The sequence below is a fragment of the Convolutriloba macropyga genome, chromosome 12 (genome assembly GCF_964194025.1).
Source record: "Convolutriloba macropyga chromosome 12, txConMacr16.3, whole genome shotgun sequence".
In the NCBI taxonomy this organism is placed as follows: domain Eukaryota; kingdom Metazoa; phylum Xenacoelomorpha; order Acoela; family Convolutidae; genus Convolutriloba; species Convolutriloba macropyga.
Genome location: NC_134479.1, coordinates 48,166,726 through 48,185,779, shown reverse-complemented (window position 1 = coordinate 48,185,779; position 19,054 = coordinate 48,166,726). Strand labels below are relative to the sequence as shown.

The following is a 19,054-nucleotide window of genomic DNA, read 5'->3' as shown; positions in this document are numbered from 1 at the left end:
ATTCGCTGTCAACTGCTGACTCATGAGTTCATTGCAGCTAATGGACTGCTTGTTAACTCCTTTCCGCGTAATTAAGTTACAACTTCTGAGGCTACAACTTCATTTTTGTTTCATTAAACTTTCTAATTTCTTGTTTTCAAAATGCTGAGCCAAGTTTGTGGATCAGAGGGGTCGGAACATGTGCGGATGGGTATTACCCAAGCCCTTAACCCAAGCCTTTAATTAACGGTAGGTGAGCTTATGAAAAGTTTTTGTAACCTTTTCGATTCTGCTACTCTTGAGAAATGTGTCGTTGTAGTGGTTGACTGCGTTGAAAAATGCCTCGTCACTCTGTATTTGAGGCATCTCGTTCTTCAGAAACATCAGGAATCGCTTCCTAAAAACACAAATCATGTTTCATCAGAACATCGGGCATGAGTCCCCGAAATGTGATCAGACCTTTATCAAAAATCCGGCGTCGTTAACATGGATGACCATTTTCGACCGCAAAGATAAGATAATAGTCAAAGTGTAGCACTATTTAAAAAAGAAAATGGTGACTCTATTTCTTCTTAACAGCTGAAGGCAATGATTTTGAGCAACAAAAACTTAAATTTCAAGTGTTTTGACGAACCCAACAATTAGTTTTTTTTTATTTATACGTTTAAAATCCAATCTGAGTCGGATGCTTGAAAATAGATAGACTTGATTTGAGAAAGAAGGCATTTTGAAGTGATCAACTTGATTTACATGTATTGAAGTGATCAACTTGATTTACCTGTAATGGTCTAGTTGCGAGAGAGACATTTTGAGCTGTCGTCTGGCCATATCAGTTGGCTGCTTTGCATTGAATGGATAAGCAATGCCGCGTAATACCAATACGTACAGTTGATACCTGGAATGATTAAAAAGTCAGTACAGTAATCAGACCTCACCAATGTTAATAGATTTATCATTGAGACATTTATCAATTACGTAAATTTTAATCAGAATGCTTAGTCCAATAATTTTCCTGCAATGTTTGATGTTCCGATTATTTTTGCTATTTGGGCCTATTTTGTTTGGGACTGCCTTTTACGGGCACGGGAATATTTACGCTGATTGAATGATGATTATATTCAGCAGAAAAAAACTTCAATAAACTCAAACATTTAATTGTTGCCTGAGAAATGATTTATTTCTTCCGAACACATGAGTAAACTTGATCTCCTGCTATTAGACGTTTCGTACCTGTCTTGTCTGTCCTGTTCCTCATCTGCGGGTGACATTGGGGGCTTCTCCTCTTTGCTCTCCAAGGAAGGGGTGGGACTTGGACTTCTGCCCAGTTTGAGGGCAGTAGAACTATTCTTGCGAGAGTGGGAGCCTGCAGCACAAAATGTCATATTACGTCATATTATTTATGTAGAGATTCCCGCAGAAACAGTGTGTAATTAAAATTTCCTAAAAATTTGATAACGAAAAATTCGCAAAACTGAACAGCAGAAAACTGCGAATAACCAAAACGATTGCCAACTAATTGCACAATTTAGCCAACTCGAGCTCTTTTCAAGGTTTTCATTCAATCAAATGTTATTTCAAAGGAACAAAACTTTTTTTACATGAAGCCCCGAAACCATTAGAATCATTTGGGCACAACCTCGACACAGATTCAACTGGAAGCCAATATAAAAGGTAACGTTAAAAAAAGGTAAATTTGTAATGTTTGATGTCTAAGGTCAATTCGAAAGAGAAAGTCAATTGACCTCACAATCGGTCCTAGTGGTATCATCCATTCTTAGTCTTGCAAGAAAAAAAACAATTCTTTCTTTCCTGATTAATATTAAATCTTTTGCTGCCTCTCCCTTACCATCCGCAGAATCCTTCCCAGGTGTAGACTTGGCCGGGCTGACAGCAGACAGTCCAGTCTGTGACACTGTACTGTTCCGGGGTTTGTTTCCACTTCCAGCTGATGCTCCAGTTCCTCCAGAGGCCGAGGAAGAGTTGGGTCCACCCAGGGGAGTCACAGGCGCCAGGTGGGAATGGGACGCAGATCTAGGAATGGACGCCAAAAATTGAACAAATAAAAGCAGTCTCTATGTCATCTGTTGAGAATCAACATTAACACAGTTATTACCAATGCTAGATACTGAAATATTTTTCAGGGGTTTATAGGGCTTTTGATGCAGTCATTTCACAAATTTATTTTGTTCATAAAAACAGTAGCAGTACATCACTGAAACCTGTTGAACAGAAAATTGTAAAATCACATTTTGAGAACTAGAGCAAAATTCGTTGGTCATATCAAGGCAATGTTTGAAACAAGAACTCGCATGGTTCTTCGTAGATATTACTGCTGCATCTTTTCAACTTTTTTCTGTGAATTTTCCACAAAGATTTGTTCCTATACCACCACCCGCACTACAAACAATTTTTAAACCTTAGCCTTCCCAAAGAAAACACCAGCTGTTAATAAAAAATCTAAATTTGTTTTGTTTTTAGTGTTTCCATATAGGAAGACTAAGACTGATTTTAACGAAAAAAAATGCGAAATTGACAACTAGCCAAAACTGCGCCATTGAAAAAAGAAGTGACGCTTAGCCAAGTATTTGAAGGAGTACATAAACTAACTCAAAATGGGCTCCAAAACTAGAAAACCTGTCTGGCCTTTAAAAAACGCTGAAAATTATGCAAATGACATAAGGATAAATAAGAAAAGGTGATAGAGAAGAGCGTCAAAAGTTTGAAGAGCGGAATAATGACAAGAAGGAAGAATTTATTTGTGAGAGTGAAGAAGGCCATTGCGTCAGACTGCTCAGTAGATGCTTGAAACCAAAAGAAGACATTAAACAGCGGAAGAAGAGCAGGATTAAAGCATTAAGAATAATTGGAGCTTTTTAATGCAGTGTTTTCTGACGTGTGGAGGAATTTGCTATTAATTTTATCCACTAAAAGCTACGCAATTGCTTTGTACAAAAACTATAGAAAATGTATCACTTCTGAGCAGAAAAAAATAGTGCGTGACCACGTCACAAGATTTTCGCAAGTCATCATCCAGTTGTAGTTGCTACAGATCCCAATTTACAAAATCAAAATTGAAAATAATAAGATTGGATTTGATTAACTATCTCACCTGTTGTCATTTGCCCTTCTCCCAGGGGGAAGCACATATCCAGGCGGTAGACAGAGTCCTCTGCTGTCTGGCTGGTAGAAGTAGTCAGTCTCGGTCTCACTCTCGTCCTCCTCCGACGACACCTCAATCATCTTCAAGACCTTTCCTCAAATCTCTCTTCAACTCTACCTGTCAATTTGCCCTTTTCCTCCTACTCTTTTTACGACAGAGCACCACCCACTCTTATCGCCAACTCAGTTTTACAAACGAAGTTTGTATTGCATAAAAGTATCTGAAAAGCAAAACAATATTTAAACTACAGTTGGCTTTCTATGTTAAAATATTTGTTTATCCTTTAAAGTTTATTTTAGAACTGTTTAAATTTGGTTAGTATGTACTCTTGAAAAATAATTACACTTGAAGTTTTTATCCAGTAGCACAGCAGTATCATGTCTCTTAAATTAGGCGTACAAATCTCAAATTCAACATCTTTGGTAAAAACTTTAAACCTTCTTCCATTCTTTGACAATTTGCTGAAAACAGCTTTCCTTGTGTCACTGCTCAATATATATAAACGCAACCTCAGACAAATCTTAACAATCTGTTTGTGTGAAACTTCCGGCTTGAGTGATTTTTATAAACTAAAACAGCTGCAAAGATGGCCGTGTTTCACAATTGTTGCCTAAATGAGAAAGAATGAATCTGACATCATTAGAGGAAATTTTATAACCTATGGTTCCAGTTCACTTGATCAATTAAAAACACCTTTTTGGGATCTAATATTATGAAACGATCTGCTTCAAAAAATAAACAGTACAATATTGTATCCAGATGGATAAACTGATTTAGATTTAAATATTTGCAAAAACCTAAAATCGATTTAACTTCTACCTCTTCCTAAGACTGAAAAATTATCATAAGACTTTACTTCATCATAAGAAAAAAATATGAACATCGTGCTTCAACTTTCAACAGTCTTAACGTACTCTTAGCCTGTCACAAATAACGAAGAAACGTCCAGAAAACTAAAATGTCGAGTCAAACTCAAAGCTGGTCCAATCATCCCAACGGCACCGAAGAACAAAGCATTTTGAAAAATATCATTAATATTAAAGTTGATGCTAGACCATAAACCGAGGCGCAATTTATCAGGATTAGAATGAAAGCTCTCACGGCAACAGAGATTATAAAAATGCACAACATTCTGAAAACGCAAAAACAATCAAAATGCTTTCTGCCTAAGCCCGTCTACAGCAGAAAATTACGGCTAGTCAAGCGGTGAGTCTTTCTAAATGTTTCAATGCTTGAAACCATTTCCTCCTCAAATGAGAATCAGAATTATTTTGAAGCAAAATTAAGGTTAAAATAAAAATTTCAAAAGATTTTTTTACTTTTATCAACCTCCAGAACGGGTATATATCTTTTTTGACTGATGCCAAGCATATTTTTATAACCAGGACACGCTCCCTTCATTCTTTGAAAATCCAAAAAATTTCATCCTTTTCATCTTTTAAGTAATTGTTCCAACATTTTTCAAAATGGGAATATGCCAAGCCGGATTTTTTTCTTCATTCCATTTTTTTTTTCATGTTTAGCTATCGTGGAGAAAAGGAAAAACATCATTTTGTAGCTCATGGTCTAGTTTTCAATTTTATAAAAAAAATTACTAATGTCATTGCTGGTGCTATATGCTGGTCAAAAAGGGAGCTATATGAAAAAAATAAAACGAAAGCACAGAAAAGTTTGGTGTGGGTGGGGGGAGGTAAATAGCGAGTAAACAGTATCATTTGTTGTGCAAATTACTATCCGTGTTTGTTTAAGATAACTTCTTTGCTACCGATTGCTCCTGTTGAACGTCACCTTTCTGAGGAGCTGCTTTAAAACTGTTTCAAACAATTGACAATGCATGCGACTTTTTATCTGCTAAAACCATATCGAATTGAGGGTTGTGATTTTCTGTTTTCATAATAAAGAAAGTTGTAATCATGGGTGCAGCACGAAATTGCTTCAACTTGAGATTTGCAAAAATGATAGTCAGAGCTATTAACTTAGTAACCAAGAAAACAATCTCAAATTTGAGATATATGTTAGAACATTCTGTTCTACGCACAATCTCGACAAGCCGTCTTGTTGTTTTCTAGGCTTTTGTCCAATAATTCAGCAAAATTACGGTTCTTTTCATTGACTTAAGTTTATTATTGTGCTAATTCATTCAGTATCGTTTTTCAACTTTCATTAACAAAACGCAGTTACTTTTATTAGCGCCATTCTTTGAGATAATCAATAGAAATACAAGATGCTTCACTGTATCCTTTCGCTATTATAGATTGTACATTAAACTTGTACATTAAGTTTTATTGTTCCGACCCTCTTGAGGGGGGAGGAACTATATACTCAAATGGGTTTTTTTTGTTCCGTGAATTTTCGCCGCTCGATATATTCATCGTAGAGAGTTGAGACTGGTATCATTAGAAAGCTCGTCCAGCGTAGAATACGAAATTAAAAAGATTTTTTTAATTTTCGTTTTCTACAGGGAGTTATCGAGGTTTAAACTTCTGAGAAAAGAAGAGTGAATTCATGTTGTTTTTATTCACATTTTCCGGAATTTTTGCCTAAATTTTCGTCAATTTTGCTAAAATTTGTTATAATTTTTAAGAATAGTGTCGTTGATTTTATTTTTGAAGACGAACAAGCATTGTTGATTGTTTTGATTTAATTTTTTTGGTCAAAAAATCTGGATAAACATTTCAAAATTTAGCCTTTTTCATCAAAAACAGCACGAAATAAGCTACTTTAGTCCACTTTGATTAAATTTGCCGACAGTACACCCCCAAACAACACTCATACAATCTTTGTAGACTAAGAGGGGGGCTATTTCTAATTCAGAGTCCGCTGAGAGTGCACTGTATTTAAAACTTTGCCGTTTTTTGCTAACTTTACTCGTTGATTATCAAAAATGCAGAATTTATTTTGAGTTTTCAACTAACAAATTATCTATATCTACAACATTCGAAAAATCAATTGTTCCTAACGGACAATAAGTAATAGCAGGGCTAGTTTTGGGCCATTCTTGGACTGTTACAATTCAAAAAAAATCGGGTTGTAATCAGTCGGTCTTTTTTTTTAAAAAAAATTTTTTTTTAATAATAAAGAACAGAACATATCAAATCAAAGCTCAGGAGTGATAGCAACTCTAAGCAGCTCCAAGCTAAAGCATTTAGTTTTTTAATTGAAAGTTTATGGTCGTTTTTTTTTTAAAATAATTGACTTTTCAATAAATAATGTTTTAATTAACTTTTCCTTTTCTTTCTTCATTTTTTTTCTTAATTTGTTCAACTTCCAGCTTTGTGTCAGCAAAGAAAGACTGCTTCTTCTTTCTACTGATTTAACATTTACTCTCGGTTGCACTTTTAAGCCTGAGGTTATTGTTTTCTGGCTTTGATACTACAAGATTTCAGATTTTTGTTTGTTTTGATATTTGCCAGTTTTTCACGTTTTCTAATTTGTCACATTATCACATTATTGACAGTTCTCATGTTACCTTATTAGCATTCGGAATCAGGCAAAAATTGAACATTTTAATATCCTGAAAGATATACATCATCGTTTTAACGGCCTCGACGCCTCTTTCTTGAAGAAATCAATTGAATTTTTTAATTTTGTCTCTAACAGTCATTTATACTTTGTCGTTTCGGTCGTATGAAATTTCCTGTATAGTGATAGCTATCATTGGCTTTTCATGGAAGAATAGAAGAACCGATATTCTGATATTAGTAGATAGCTGATGGCTTTCATGACCTTGAAAACAATCGTTTTCCAAAATTAAAAAAAAAAACTTTTTAACTTCGCAATTTTGTTCTTTTTATGTTTCTTTTTGTTACCTAATCTCGTTAGTTAATTACAGGTCAAATATGACAATATTGGTGTCAAGGGAATAAGAGGGATTGGTGTCCCAAAATCTTTCTTTAAAGAATTTGTTATGACCTTACTGGCTTCGACACCGGTTCTTCACAAAAAAAAGTAAATTAATTTGATTTTTGTCATATTTGACGTTCTTTTTGTAGATGCAAGAATCATTCTGGATAATTACAGGTCTCGAGGGCTTCTTTTTCATGAATAAACGACCCTATTTAAATAGCTCTTTTTGTAATTAATGCTTTTCATGACATTGAATATAATTTTGTTTCGAAAAAAAAATTAAAAGTATTACATACTTTAGCACTTCGCTGTTTTGTCAACTTGTTACCTAGTCTTACTAATGAATGGCTACGTACTACAATATAGCTGTTTGAAGAAGGCGCAATCAAATATATTCTGAGTGCCAAATTTGGCTTGACGGTTTTGACAGCGTTTTCTGGCAAGTTTCAATTGAAATTTTGTTTGTTCTTTGTTGTTCTTTTTAGCCGCTTTAAAAAATGAATAAGGACAGGTCCTAATGCCCTTCTATAGAAGCAGTGGTAATCGTAAATTTGTGGTAATATTAATTGATTCCTAATGGTATTTATTACTTTGAAGTTAACTGTTTCAAAAAAAAAAAGTTAATTTTTTTACTTTACTGTTTTTGTTCTTTTTTGTATAATTGTTACCAAACCTTTTTATGGACTGGTCGCATATGTTTTCTGGTGATTTATAAGTTATTTTTGTTTAGTTTTATGTTTATCTGACGGTATGTTGACTTTGTTATTAATTTTAGTTTTTAAGAGGGACATAAATTTTTTGATGTAATTAGTGTTTGTTGTTGTTGTTTGATTTTGCTGTTCATCTTGACTCGCTTTCTTAATATTGACATATTACAGCAATCTAATGCATCAATTTTTACTCCACTGCGTTATTTGCTTTGGAGGCTATCTGACCGTTCATACATAATTTTTTGAAAAAGACTTGGGCTTTTTTGGGATTCGCAAAAAATAATTTTTGGGTTTTTCTATCTGTTCCTCATTTGGTAGACAATTATGCCAAAATTGTGAATGGGCGGGGTCGGAACCTTATGTGCCATCGCACATTACCGAGCCGCCTTGCATGGTACAAAAATTAAATTCGTTTTTATTTTTTTAAAATAATTTCCCGAATAAAAGCTGAACTAATCAGCTGATACAACAATTGTGAATATTTTATCCCCATTGAATTTCAGAAGGAAATGGTTTTGATACTAAGGTGTTGGAATTTTCCACAAAATCTGGACATTCTTGACATATAATAGGAAAATTATTTGATCAAAACTTATCAATCAAACTGCTATTTTTCTGCCAAGTACATATAAAGTCTCCATGGTATGTCTTCTTTTTATCTTTTGCTTCACTCTCACAGCTGTTTTTTTTTCAAGAAACAGCCTTTTTAAGTCAGCAGCGCTACTTGTTCCTTCTAACAGTTGAATCTTAATTGAACCAACAGAGAACTTTTCATTTAAAATGTGTTCTGAGTGATTCGCCCCTTTTTTGGCTATGTATATAGAATCAAAAGGCTGCCTTTTCCACCCATCTAAGCAATGAATCTGGCTTTCATATCTTGAGCTGACTTATCCAAAAGAAGCTCTTGTCATTCTATCATGAGATCAGTTCGGCCAGTGTTAATTGGACAGGCTTTCTTACTGTTCCACTTTGATTTATTTATTTGACATGCAGTGGTTACTTTTTTGATCAAACACTTTTTTCGTCAAATAGGCAAAGTCGACACGCGCTCAGTAGGATGATATATTCTAACAATATTAATATGACGGTTGACATAAGTGGAAACATAAATTACCTATCCTCCTCGTCCGTCTATATTCCGCACTTAAGATTTGAGAGCTAAGATTACTCAAAAACGAATTGAGGCCATTTTTTTCAGGGTGAAACCGCGTCCACCAAAACTTCCGAGCATAATATCTCACCCAGGAAACAGCGTCATAGACAGAGCACAAATGAAACCATCAAAAACAACCAGGACGTCTCAGAAAGTCAAAAGCAACTTGGAAAAGCAGACACTGGTTCCAGAGGTTTGGCAGAAAGTTTTTTGCTTCTCAAACTTTGCCCCATACCCTGATGACAACGACTGACATCGGAGTTCTTACATTATCAAATTTATGTGTTTCAGGTGAAGAATTTACAAAGACAAGAATTGGTACTTTCTGAGGGAATTGAGAAAGCAGTTTCAATATTTGACCTAAATCCTAAAAGGTATTCATTAAACTTCCGTTGTAATTTGCCACTTTTCAAGGGTTTTCTGATCGCAGTATTCATGTCTTGCTACCACTTGATTCTAATTTTGTGGCTTTTATATAAAGAAGAATTCATTAAAGGCGTCAGAAACGACTAAGATATGGCCTCAGAACTTAATCTATGGCGCTGATTCATATCCTCAAAGAAGATAAAAAGTCAAAAGTGCTCACTGCAAACTATACAAACAGCACAAACGACGTTCGATAACTGAACTTAATAAAATTGAGGGTCAATTTTGTTGACATTTCGAGATGTTTCAGACGAACCACTTTTCCTCTACTACAGGGCGACTTCTGCTTGAAATGCTACCATGCAAGGTGAGAAAAAAAACAAGTACTAGACAGATGAGATCAGTCATAGTTAATTAAATTACCATCAATATGTATTTTTTTTCAATTCATATTCTCACTCTATTCAATAGAAGGGACAAATACGTGCTCCTTAATTATACCCCTCCACGATTCAAACATAAACCGACTAATGTCGGAAGAATTGCTCTCAAACGACAGGCGATGCAATTTAATTCAGGGGCTGTAGCCTAGATAAATTTTTCTTTATGGGTGCAAAAATAGTTTACCACGCCGGGATTCGAACCATGGACTTCCCGATCCCTCACCAGAAACACTACCCCCTCGGCTTTCAGTCCCTTCTTTGATGCTATGCTCAATCAATTATATTTTAGCAACAAGCTTTACTTCGGAGTGAGAGCGATAGACATTAGTCTTCATCACTGAAGAAAGAAATGAAAAAGAACGAAAGCGTTAAAAAGTCAGTTGAGAAGTCAAAGAATGTCCGAGAAAAGCGCAATAACGGTCAAGCAAAAAATTTGCATAAAAAATACCAACACGTTTACAATAATTGCTACGAACTTCGTTCGATAGCAATTAAAAGTCTTTTTGTGCTCTTATAGAGCAAAATATTAATTATAAAACTAAGTAAATGGTGTTTTTCTCCGTTATTAAAATCACTACAGCTATCTCTTCATAGCCAAATTCACAGCAGGAAATTTGGAACGCAACTATTTCAAAGCCCTTGCAGCGGAATAAGATTTCGCCCATATTTTTCTGAAAAAAAAAAACCAAAGCCACTGATTTAACGACTTTTTAACAATTCAGGTTACCAAGTTTCAGCAATTCTTCCCCACAAAGAGCCCTCAGTCCGGGCCCTGAGAGAACATGGCACGTGAGGGTGTTGGGTGACCTACAAAGGGCAGTTGAGAGAGATCTGTTTGAAAACGGAGTGTCACTGGAAAGAGCATACAGAGAACTTAACTACAGGATTAAAAGACTAACTTCAGTCCAGAACTGCTAAATCCAAAGCCGGATCTTCTCCCTTGTGCCCCCCCCCCCCCCACGGGGGGGGGGGGCACATGTAATGGCACGTGCTTGGGAGGTGGGGGGGGGGGTTGGGGCACAAAATCAAAAATAATTGAGCATCTAATTGATCCAAAGCAATTGGCGATATATTGATTAACAGTGATGTCTGAACTGATGAACGGAAGATCATCTCTGCAAAAAATGCAACTGAAATGTATTTTCTTCAAGGGAACCATTGTTAAGCAAAGAGATATTGAAATATTTATCTTCATCATTAGATTTCATTGAACAGTAATATAACAATATTACTATCATAAAAACATGAAAAAGAAAGTGAAACTTATAGACAGAAGTCAACGATACTCTTTGTGTAAAAAAATGCATGAAGAGTAAGCGAATGTTTGGCAATAAATTCCGAAAAATTAAACTGCTTCTAAAAAAAGAATCTCTTCTCTTTATTGCCAGCACGCGAACTGAGCGCTTATTTTCATCTTCATAATGTCGACGAATCGTCTGTGTAATATGTTTAAAGCGAAAACTTGGAACGCACAACAATTTATCACTAAAATGATAAAAGAAACAAACCAGCAACACAGCTTTTGTAATACACAATAAGAACGCACATTGCTTTCAAACAATAACAGAAGCTATCAAATTTGAAAACAAGTTGGTCCCCTTTTAAGAAACTGTGCAGTTATTTTACGATCAAGTCGCAAACCGCATAAAGAAAATAGAAAGAGCTGAAAGAGCACATTCTTTACAGGCCAAGCTTTACCTTTCAGATTGGTTAAATAGGACCAATTTTAATTAGTTTTAAGTTGTCTAACCTTAACGATGATAAGGTATATTAAAAAAAACCTTCATTTCATTAGTTTGAAAAAAAAACGAATCTAACAAACGTGCCATAAAAAATATATTAATGTTAAGAACTATTGTGATGAAGAAACATTGGCCTGATTGCCAGAACCTTCCAACATTTCCCCTGAAAACATTACCGCTAGCAATTGCTCAACTGAGACCACGTAAAAGAGCAGAAGGCGCCAGGTAAACATTTAGACGTCTTCAAATGAAGAATTTCTATCGCTTACCAAAATTTTATAAGAGCATGGCATCAATTAAAAACAATAAAAACAAATCCAAGCACACCCGTTAAGAGCAAAATTAAAATTTAGTGTAAATTATCAAAATTCAATCAAATTCTTTTTAATCCATGTCATTTTCAAATAAAAAAACCTTCCAATAGACTGTTGAACTAAAGTTTGTACTAATGCTAAAACTTCTGCAAAAACCTCCGTGAGCAGTGACTGAATGCAACGTATCTTAATACGAATGAGAGAACACTGTACCACGTTTAGCATCATACGAGCCTTCTCGGTTCCTTATGTTTGCAAGGTTTGTTCTTTTTTTCAGACAATTCAATGCCTCTGGAAATTTTATATAGCATGACAAAATCAACAGCATCATGCATTTATGACGTTGACTTCCATTGACCGCTTGTTATCTCTCTACCTCTCTTCCTAACGGCCTTAGGCAATCAATTTATTTACAGGTTGTTTTACGACGCTACAGATACGAATAAGATCATTAACAATACTCACCAACTACGCATATTATCTAGATTGATAAAAAATGGACAGAAAACCACGTAAACCGAAAATATTCGTAAATTACATTTTCTACTGAACAAAAGATAGTGTTTAAAATCACAAAAATATTAATTTTTAGCTGTAATTTTTTTCTGAATCGAAAAATTAAAATATGCCGTGGTTAACTTTAACTTAGTTTAAAAAGCCTTAGGTTTAAAATTTATTAGACAAAGCCGAAAGAAAATCGCTTAAATATTTAATGCTCAGCCACTTCATACAGAGTTAAAATTTTGCTATATAATCTTTTTCTGAACCACATTCCATAAAAATGTTAATTGATTTCTTTTAACTCACTGTTTCATTCTGAGAGGAAATCCTATTCTTCTAACTGAGCAGAGAATCAATGATACTGTTGACGTTGAACAGTGATGGTATATTTATATAGTATTAATCCAATTATACCTATTCAGTCAAACAGCGTGATATCTTACCACCCCCTCCCAGCCATCTGAGACTGTAATCTAACCTCTTCCAATAGTTGACTTGCTACTAACAAACAACCACTATTCTATAACTGCAACCCAATTGATCCTCATTCCATATTACGTCATTAAATGAATGACGTAATAAATCTTCAGAAAAATTCAGAAGCAGTAAAAAAACTGTCATTTATTTAAGATTAACCGTAGAAGCCACTTGTTATAATAGTCCTTAGAAAACCGTTTACAAAATGTAGATATAACAGGTAGGCGCAACATGATTAGGAATGCATTGGATTGCACTCAGATGAAGCATGAAAAACTAAATTATATAGCATCTAAAAACATTTTTCTGTTGAAATGTCTGAACAAAAAAGGGCGATTTTGATATTATTGATCTGAATTTAATTTTGCCTCAAATGACAAACGTTTGCAAACAAATAGGTACTCAGATATCTAAAAACAAAAATTTTAATTGCATCAGTAACTTGAAAGCAATTCAGTAACCGGGCTTGCAAAATAACTACGCTCTAAAGTACAGTAATGAATAGAAAAATCTTAAATTCTGAAGCAATCTTAAATGTATTAAATTCTCAAAAAACCGGAGAATTTGCAACATCACATTCTTTTCCTCATGAACATAAAAAATGGCATAACAGATGTTTGTTTCAAAAATTAAAATACTTCAGAATATTATTTGGTTACAATTTCAACGGTTTTTATAAGTAATGATTACTGAATCTGTTCTATGATAATTGGACCAATTTCGAATCGAATTTATTGTATCTAATAGAGCTAAGAAATTATTACTTCCATATATTAGAGGCGCATAATTGAAACTATTCTGCAGATTTGACAAGCAAAACCACCAAAAAAAGTTCCAACGATAAACATTTAAACGCTAACCTGTTTCGAAAAACAAAAATTTACAAATGTCTCCTCAAGATCAAAAAAATCTTAGGGCTACTTGATGACACCAAATTTGTACTTGCACCAAAATATACATGTAACTGCTCTTAACAAAGAAAACCAGTATTTTTTGTTAGAAAAATCGAATTAGAAAGTTCCGGTCGTTAATTTATCAGGTTGCGAAGTATCACATTTTCTGTATACATGGTAAAATCTGCATTCGATTATTCCAAAGATTTAAAGGAAAACTAGTTAAAAACCACTGCTTCCAATGTAAGTTTATCTCTAATTGTGTATGTTAACTTTCCAAATTACAATACACACTAATTTCGGCATGCATATATGCAGGCTATCACTAACAGCGATGAAACATCAGGAACTCATTCTTAATTTTCTTGCATAAACACAATTTTGATACACAATAGGTTTCTGATAACTCAGCTCCATTTTCCAACATTAAACTTTACGAGTGCAGTTTCTTTTAAGACATTATTTTCAGACGGTCAAAAGGGATTAAATTTTCTTTTGCATTATACTAAACATTTGTTGCTCAATGCTCCTTAGATAATTACTTAGGTGGTAATTAAGATGGTTGTAAATTGAAAGCATTCAAGAAGACTTTTTCGAAGCAGTGATCACAACCGGGTCACAGGCTGTTCCTAAGAACCTCCCAACCATTTCAAAAACTTCCACTTTCATAATAGAACAGATTTGATTTCATAACTCTTCTTTCCATAAACAAGGCGAGACAACTGTTTTGCAATTTATGTATATTAAAAAATCAAATCTTTCACATGCTAATGGAATCATTTGATACTACACTTGCACTAAAATAAGTTTCATATTAAAGAAAAGTCAATATGTTTCAAAATGTTTCAGAATAGCAAATTTAAATCTTTACCGGAAACCTTCAACAGCAAAAACACGGTAGTAGCAAAAGTGGTCAGTGAAAGTAATAAAAAAATGGTCCAACTGAGGTGTAACGAGCTTAATGCGACAAGAAGTAATTTAGAAAAGTTGTCTAAAAAAAACTAGTTAAAAGACCGACTCGTTTACGAACACACGTTGAAACAAGCAAACAAATGACTGACCGAAGCCATTCTTGTGCAAAAAAATTAAAATACGCGTGCACATTTAGCACGCGAACGTAATCAGCTCCAAGAGTTTTTCAAATACCGATGATGTCATAGCAAACAGTGTTGAACAAGAATATACATCTGTTTAAAAAATGAATCGCTTGGCTCAAATTTCGAGGCCTAAATTAAGCCTTAATCTGGTCAAAATTTTGAAAGAAAATTGAGAATGAAAAAAAAATGAGAATTTAGATATATTAAAGCTCGATTTTTTGCAAAACAAACTTACAAAATTGATCAGGTCAAGGAAACTCTCAAGCGCAAAAATATTACCAGTGTCTGTCTATTGGACCGAATTGAACATGCGTATAGAAAAAATGGCGCTGTACGTATCCAAATAGTCGCTTTATATGACCCGTAAATTTTCCTTACATTTGTATCCCCCAATCTATACATCTTAAACAATTTTCTTTCTTATTTTCATTCAAGAAGTCACAAAATTCATTTTCATATGTCGTCCAATGTTTGACTAAATTGATGCTTCATCATTTATAGCTTGTTTTTTCCTTTTTCGATCCACAATTTGTAGGTTAATTACGCGGAAGTTTCATAATAAATACCTTGTTTCACAATTGTAACCAAATAGCGCGAATGTTGTAGTAAAAACAATGATAGATTTGAGCCTCTAATTTGCAAAACTCAAGAAAAATAATGTGTTTAATAGAACTTATCTGGGTATGCAAGAATAAGGCCCAAAAGCATTAGCATTTCTGGTGTATCAGTGGTCAAAAAAGACCATAAACTTTGCTCGACTCAAACTCGGGGAATTTTTTCCAAGACAGGGAGACTTAATCAACGTTATTAACACATCACATCACAAGTTCTTTTAAATTTCACAAAATTTTTTCTCGGGTACACTACGGAACCACTATTGGAGCAAATAGATAATATATTTCTTTGAAATAAATCTCAACAATTTCTCCTTTTTGTCAAAATATTAATTTCAACTTGTTCTTTGTTGAAATTGAAAAACAGTATCGTTGTTGCTAAATTGAAACACAATTCAGAGTTTCAAGATAATGTCGCTTTTTCTCTCTGAAGATTTACAATTTTTTTTTCAAAAGTCAGCATCGCATTCGGGTTTGTAAACCACCAATTATAAAAATCCTAGAGACCACCGAAGTCAAATCAGAAACCTCACATTGCAAAATGCCATTATTTTAAAGAACTGCAAAATTGACGGAAAAACTCTAGCTTGAAACAATATTATATATTTTGGCTGTTATGCCGAACTGCTAAGTTCCGTACACTTTTCGAGAATTATATTTTTTCGCAAGAGTTGAATAATCAAAGATGGCCGAACATATAATGTTTTTTCCTGTAGTTATAATTACAGATGACCCGACCTGCTTTCACCTCTCGCGTTTTAATTTACTGTCCTCCGAGTTCAGAACCCTGGAGGAAGTAATGCCCAGACTATCAAGTCCGTATCTCTTTGAGCAATCTAGAAACAACCACAGGGATAAATTAGATAGACTACAACTGCTAAGATAACTAGACCGTCATTAGCAATATTCATCTCTACTCTAAGTCTATATTCAAAGAAAAACAGACAACCACTATTGGTAGGATGACTACAAAATGATCAATGGCTCCGCGCAGCATTAGTAGAGATAAGATTCTTGGGCTAAAAATGAGTAACAACCCTCCCATGCCCACTCCCCCTCCACCTCCCCTTTGGGTAGTAAATCAGTAACTACGAATGCATACTCTTATAATAGAATACAGCTCACTAGTCACAGACACAATTTCCGACCCTCCCCCCTCAATGATGTTCTATGCAAGACCTGAACTACAATTAGAGCTACTCTAGCCTTTGTTAACCCCAAAGAAAAAAGACACCCCAGATATCACGTAGCAGGACTGATTAGGTTGAGGCCACGGGAATGGAACTAAAAACATACCAGAAGGAAAAGAAATTGAGAAGAAAAGAAAAGATTGAGATGCGACCCGAAGACGCTAAATGGATTTATTGCGATAAAATTGGCATTATCAATCCCAAATGATTATTCCTCACAATACGGAAAAATGGGCAGAAAAATTATCAATAGAAAGAGAAACCTCAGCTAAAAAAATTAAAACACACAGTTTAGTTCACGAAAAAATAAGGAAAAAGGATGAAATCTTTGGGTGATAATATACACAATTTTAAGAGAGCTAACCTTAAATTTTGTCATTTTCAGGACAAAAAGCCTCAAATTTAAAATTGGCTGGAAAAGAACAGAAAGGGGGGAAAATTCTCATCAATTTAAAATATCTTAATGACCACTGCTATGCAAAATCCATATTCCCACTTAACCCAATTCAAGATATACAATCAGAGAGGGGGGTTTAAATCCGATGAAATGGAAAATTAAATTTCAGAATTTTGTCTTCCCTTTTTAAATTTTGTGATCTAATTTGCGGCTTCCTCTAGTCAATTTTCTTCTGTTTCTCTTCTTTTCTCCTTATTTTGAATCTTTTTTTCTATTCTTAGTCATATCCATTTTTCCCTTTTTTCCTCATTTTTAGCCGATTTTTCCCACTTAAGGGCGTGAAAACATGTCAACGATAGGCGTGAAGCAATTTCGAGTCGAATTTTCTCAGCCGGTGAAAATTTGGCTACAAATCAGTTCAGAATTGGTGTTAAAATTGGGTTGTTCAAGAAAAAGAAAAGGTAGCAAAAACATACGGGGGCGTTAACGGGGTAAGAAAATTGGGAAAATTTACAATTTACCTTGATAGTGAAGCAGTATATAAAATCCAGATAATATATCCACAGTTAATGTAGTTATATAGATAGATAGGTAGATTTTATTCGCTGTTTGAGATGGTAAAATAGGTTAAGACACAAACTATAGGGTGCAATCGTATTGTTGAACAGATTTTATCGTGTTTTATACGTGTTTACTTGACATGCATTTGTTATGTAATACTTGAGTAATTGGGTTAATACTTTGCATAACACGGATAGGGATATAATAGGCAGGGCCAGCAAAGAAGTGATATCCGCCCCTTTTGTAGAGGGTTAGTCGCATTCGCAATAAGAGTCGGATAAAATCTAAAGAGTTTGTTTTTTACAGCGGCGGATACGGGGGACTATTTTTGATACTATTCTCTTTTGGCAGGCAATATTGGCTGACATAACAATACGCTTTTTACAAAGTGGAAATATAATATAGTTAATTGGATTGTTTTCGCTACTTTTTTGAAGTGACTGGACAGACATAACATGTAGGTGCTATGTTTGCTCTGAGATCAAATACAGTGACAATTCTTTGTCAAGTCTCGAATATTAATTTCAAGGTACTATTCCATGATTTTGGAAATAAAATATCTCGATGGACGAAAGGTTCAGATTGCCGGGCGGGGGGGGGGGGGAGGGTTCACAGGGTAGGTTGGTTGCTTGCTTGGCTTTGGGTTTTGGAAAGGAGCAGTCTATATTGGGGTGGGCCGAAGTTGAGTTTATAGTTGTCAGCTTATGACTCAAAGGGGGAGGGTAATTGATAAGCACGATCAGATTTATTAGTCGGGTTTCCCGAGGCCGTGTATGTGGGGGGGGGGGGGGGGATTGTTGGGTGATGCGGAGTGCGTGTGGGGTTTTTTTTGGGGGGGGGGGGGGGTTGGGGGTTTTGGGTATAGTAGGGCGATATAGCTTCTAGATATATGTTGATTAAATTAGGTGAAAATAATGACAAACAATTCCCATTCATCGTAGATTGATTGCTTCAACTCACTTTATATTACACTGCACTACCCTATACTCATTGCTACTTCAAAACCTGCATCTTAAATCACAAATCTCACTTAGAAATAGTTTGCCGTTCTGGCTCTTTTCCTTCAATTGGGTTCTAATATTCCCACTACAAAATTACTACTTGTGACTTGACACTATTTACTTCACTTTTATTTTGGCACTTACCCACACCCTCCCACCCAAAAATTCAACCCCCAAAATTGCCCGGAAAACTTGTCGTCTAAATTGGGTCCCAGCGGAATTCGAACCCCTGTTCATTTGAATGCAGTGACTCTTATAGACATTTAAGGCGTTTAAAACACGCACAACTATTGCTATCCATCCTTCTCGCTTACATTTGCACAGTCTCTAAAACCTCAATTTAAAAATCAAATCTTTGAAAACCCGATTCCTGATACTCAAATGCACTAAAAAATGCAAGGCTCTATTATGAGGTCAATTGACATTTTTCAAAATCACAGATCTTTAAGTGACATACCCAGAAAATCTGATTTAAAATAATTTGGGCAAAATTAAATTTAACACAAGATAGGTACGAAAAGGGTGCAATAGTACATGGGCGGATGAGGACGGGGGAGGTGGGGTGTGGGGGGGGGGGGTACTAATTCCCAGATGGGCACTTTTGGTGGCA

General features: G+C 34.9%; 2 protein-coding genes across 5 annotated transcripts in view; one reads left to right on the top strand and one right to left on the bottom strand.

Annotated features, from left to right (window-relative positions):
• Nucleotides 1–3,380, bottom strand: part of LOC142350566 (calcium-dependent secretion activator 2-like) — a 240,494-nt gene extending 237,114 nt beyond the window's left edge. For all 4 annotated transcript variants that reach the window (XM_075402416.1, XM_075402417.1, XM_075402419.1 and 1 more), the window contains exons 1-5: nt 3,089–3,380; nt 1,826–2,010; nt 1,210–1,342; nt 758–874; nt 259–376 (exon numbers count right to left, since the gene is read on the bottom strand). In XM_075402416.1, coding sequence (XP_075258531.1) covers nt 259–376; nt 758–874; nt 1,210–1,342; nt 1,826–2,010; nt 3,089–3,219 — 684 coding nt within the window. In that variant the 5' untranslated portion in view covers nt 3,220–3,380. The remainder of the gene's footprint in view (nt 1–258; nt 377–757; nt 875–1,209; nt 1,343–1,825; nt 2,011–3,088) is intronic.
• Nucleotides 3,381–4,097: 717 nt separating this feature from the next.
• LOC142350569 (uncharacterized) lies at nt 4,098–10,601 on the top strand. Its single transcript, XM_075402426.1, has 6 exons — nt 4,098–4,145; nt 4,311–4,345; nt 8,894–9,041; nt 9,140–9,222; nt 9,525–9,581; nt 10,395–10,601. The coding sequence occupies exons 1-6, from the start codon at nt 4,098–4,100 to the stop codon at nt 10,573–10,575; spliced, it is 552 nt and encodes a 183-aa protein (XP_075258541.1). The 3' UTR covers nt 10,576–10,601.
• The last annotated feature ends 8,453 nt before the right edge of the window (nt 10,602–19,054 follow it).

Bases quoted from the DNA above. Each gene is read 5' to 3' on its own strand.
- LOC142350569 (XM_075402426.1), top strand. From the start codon at position 4,098: ATGTCGAGTCAAACTCAAAGCTGGTCCAATCATCCCAACGGCACCGAA. The intron at 4,146-4,310 runs GAACAAAGCATT...TTTCTGCCTAAG, and splicing joins ATCATCCCAACGGCACCGAA to CCCGTCTACAGCAGAAAATT. The intron at 9,042-9,139 runs GTTTGGCAGAAA...TATGTGTTTCAG, and splicing joins AGCAGACACTGGTTCCAGAG to GTGAAGAATTTACAAAGACA.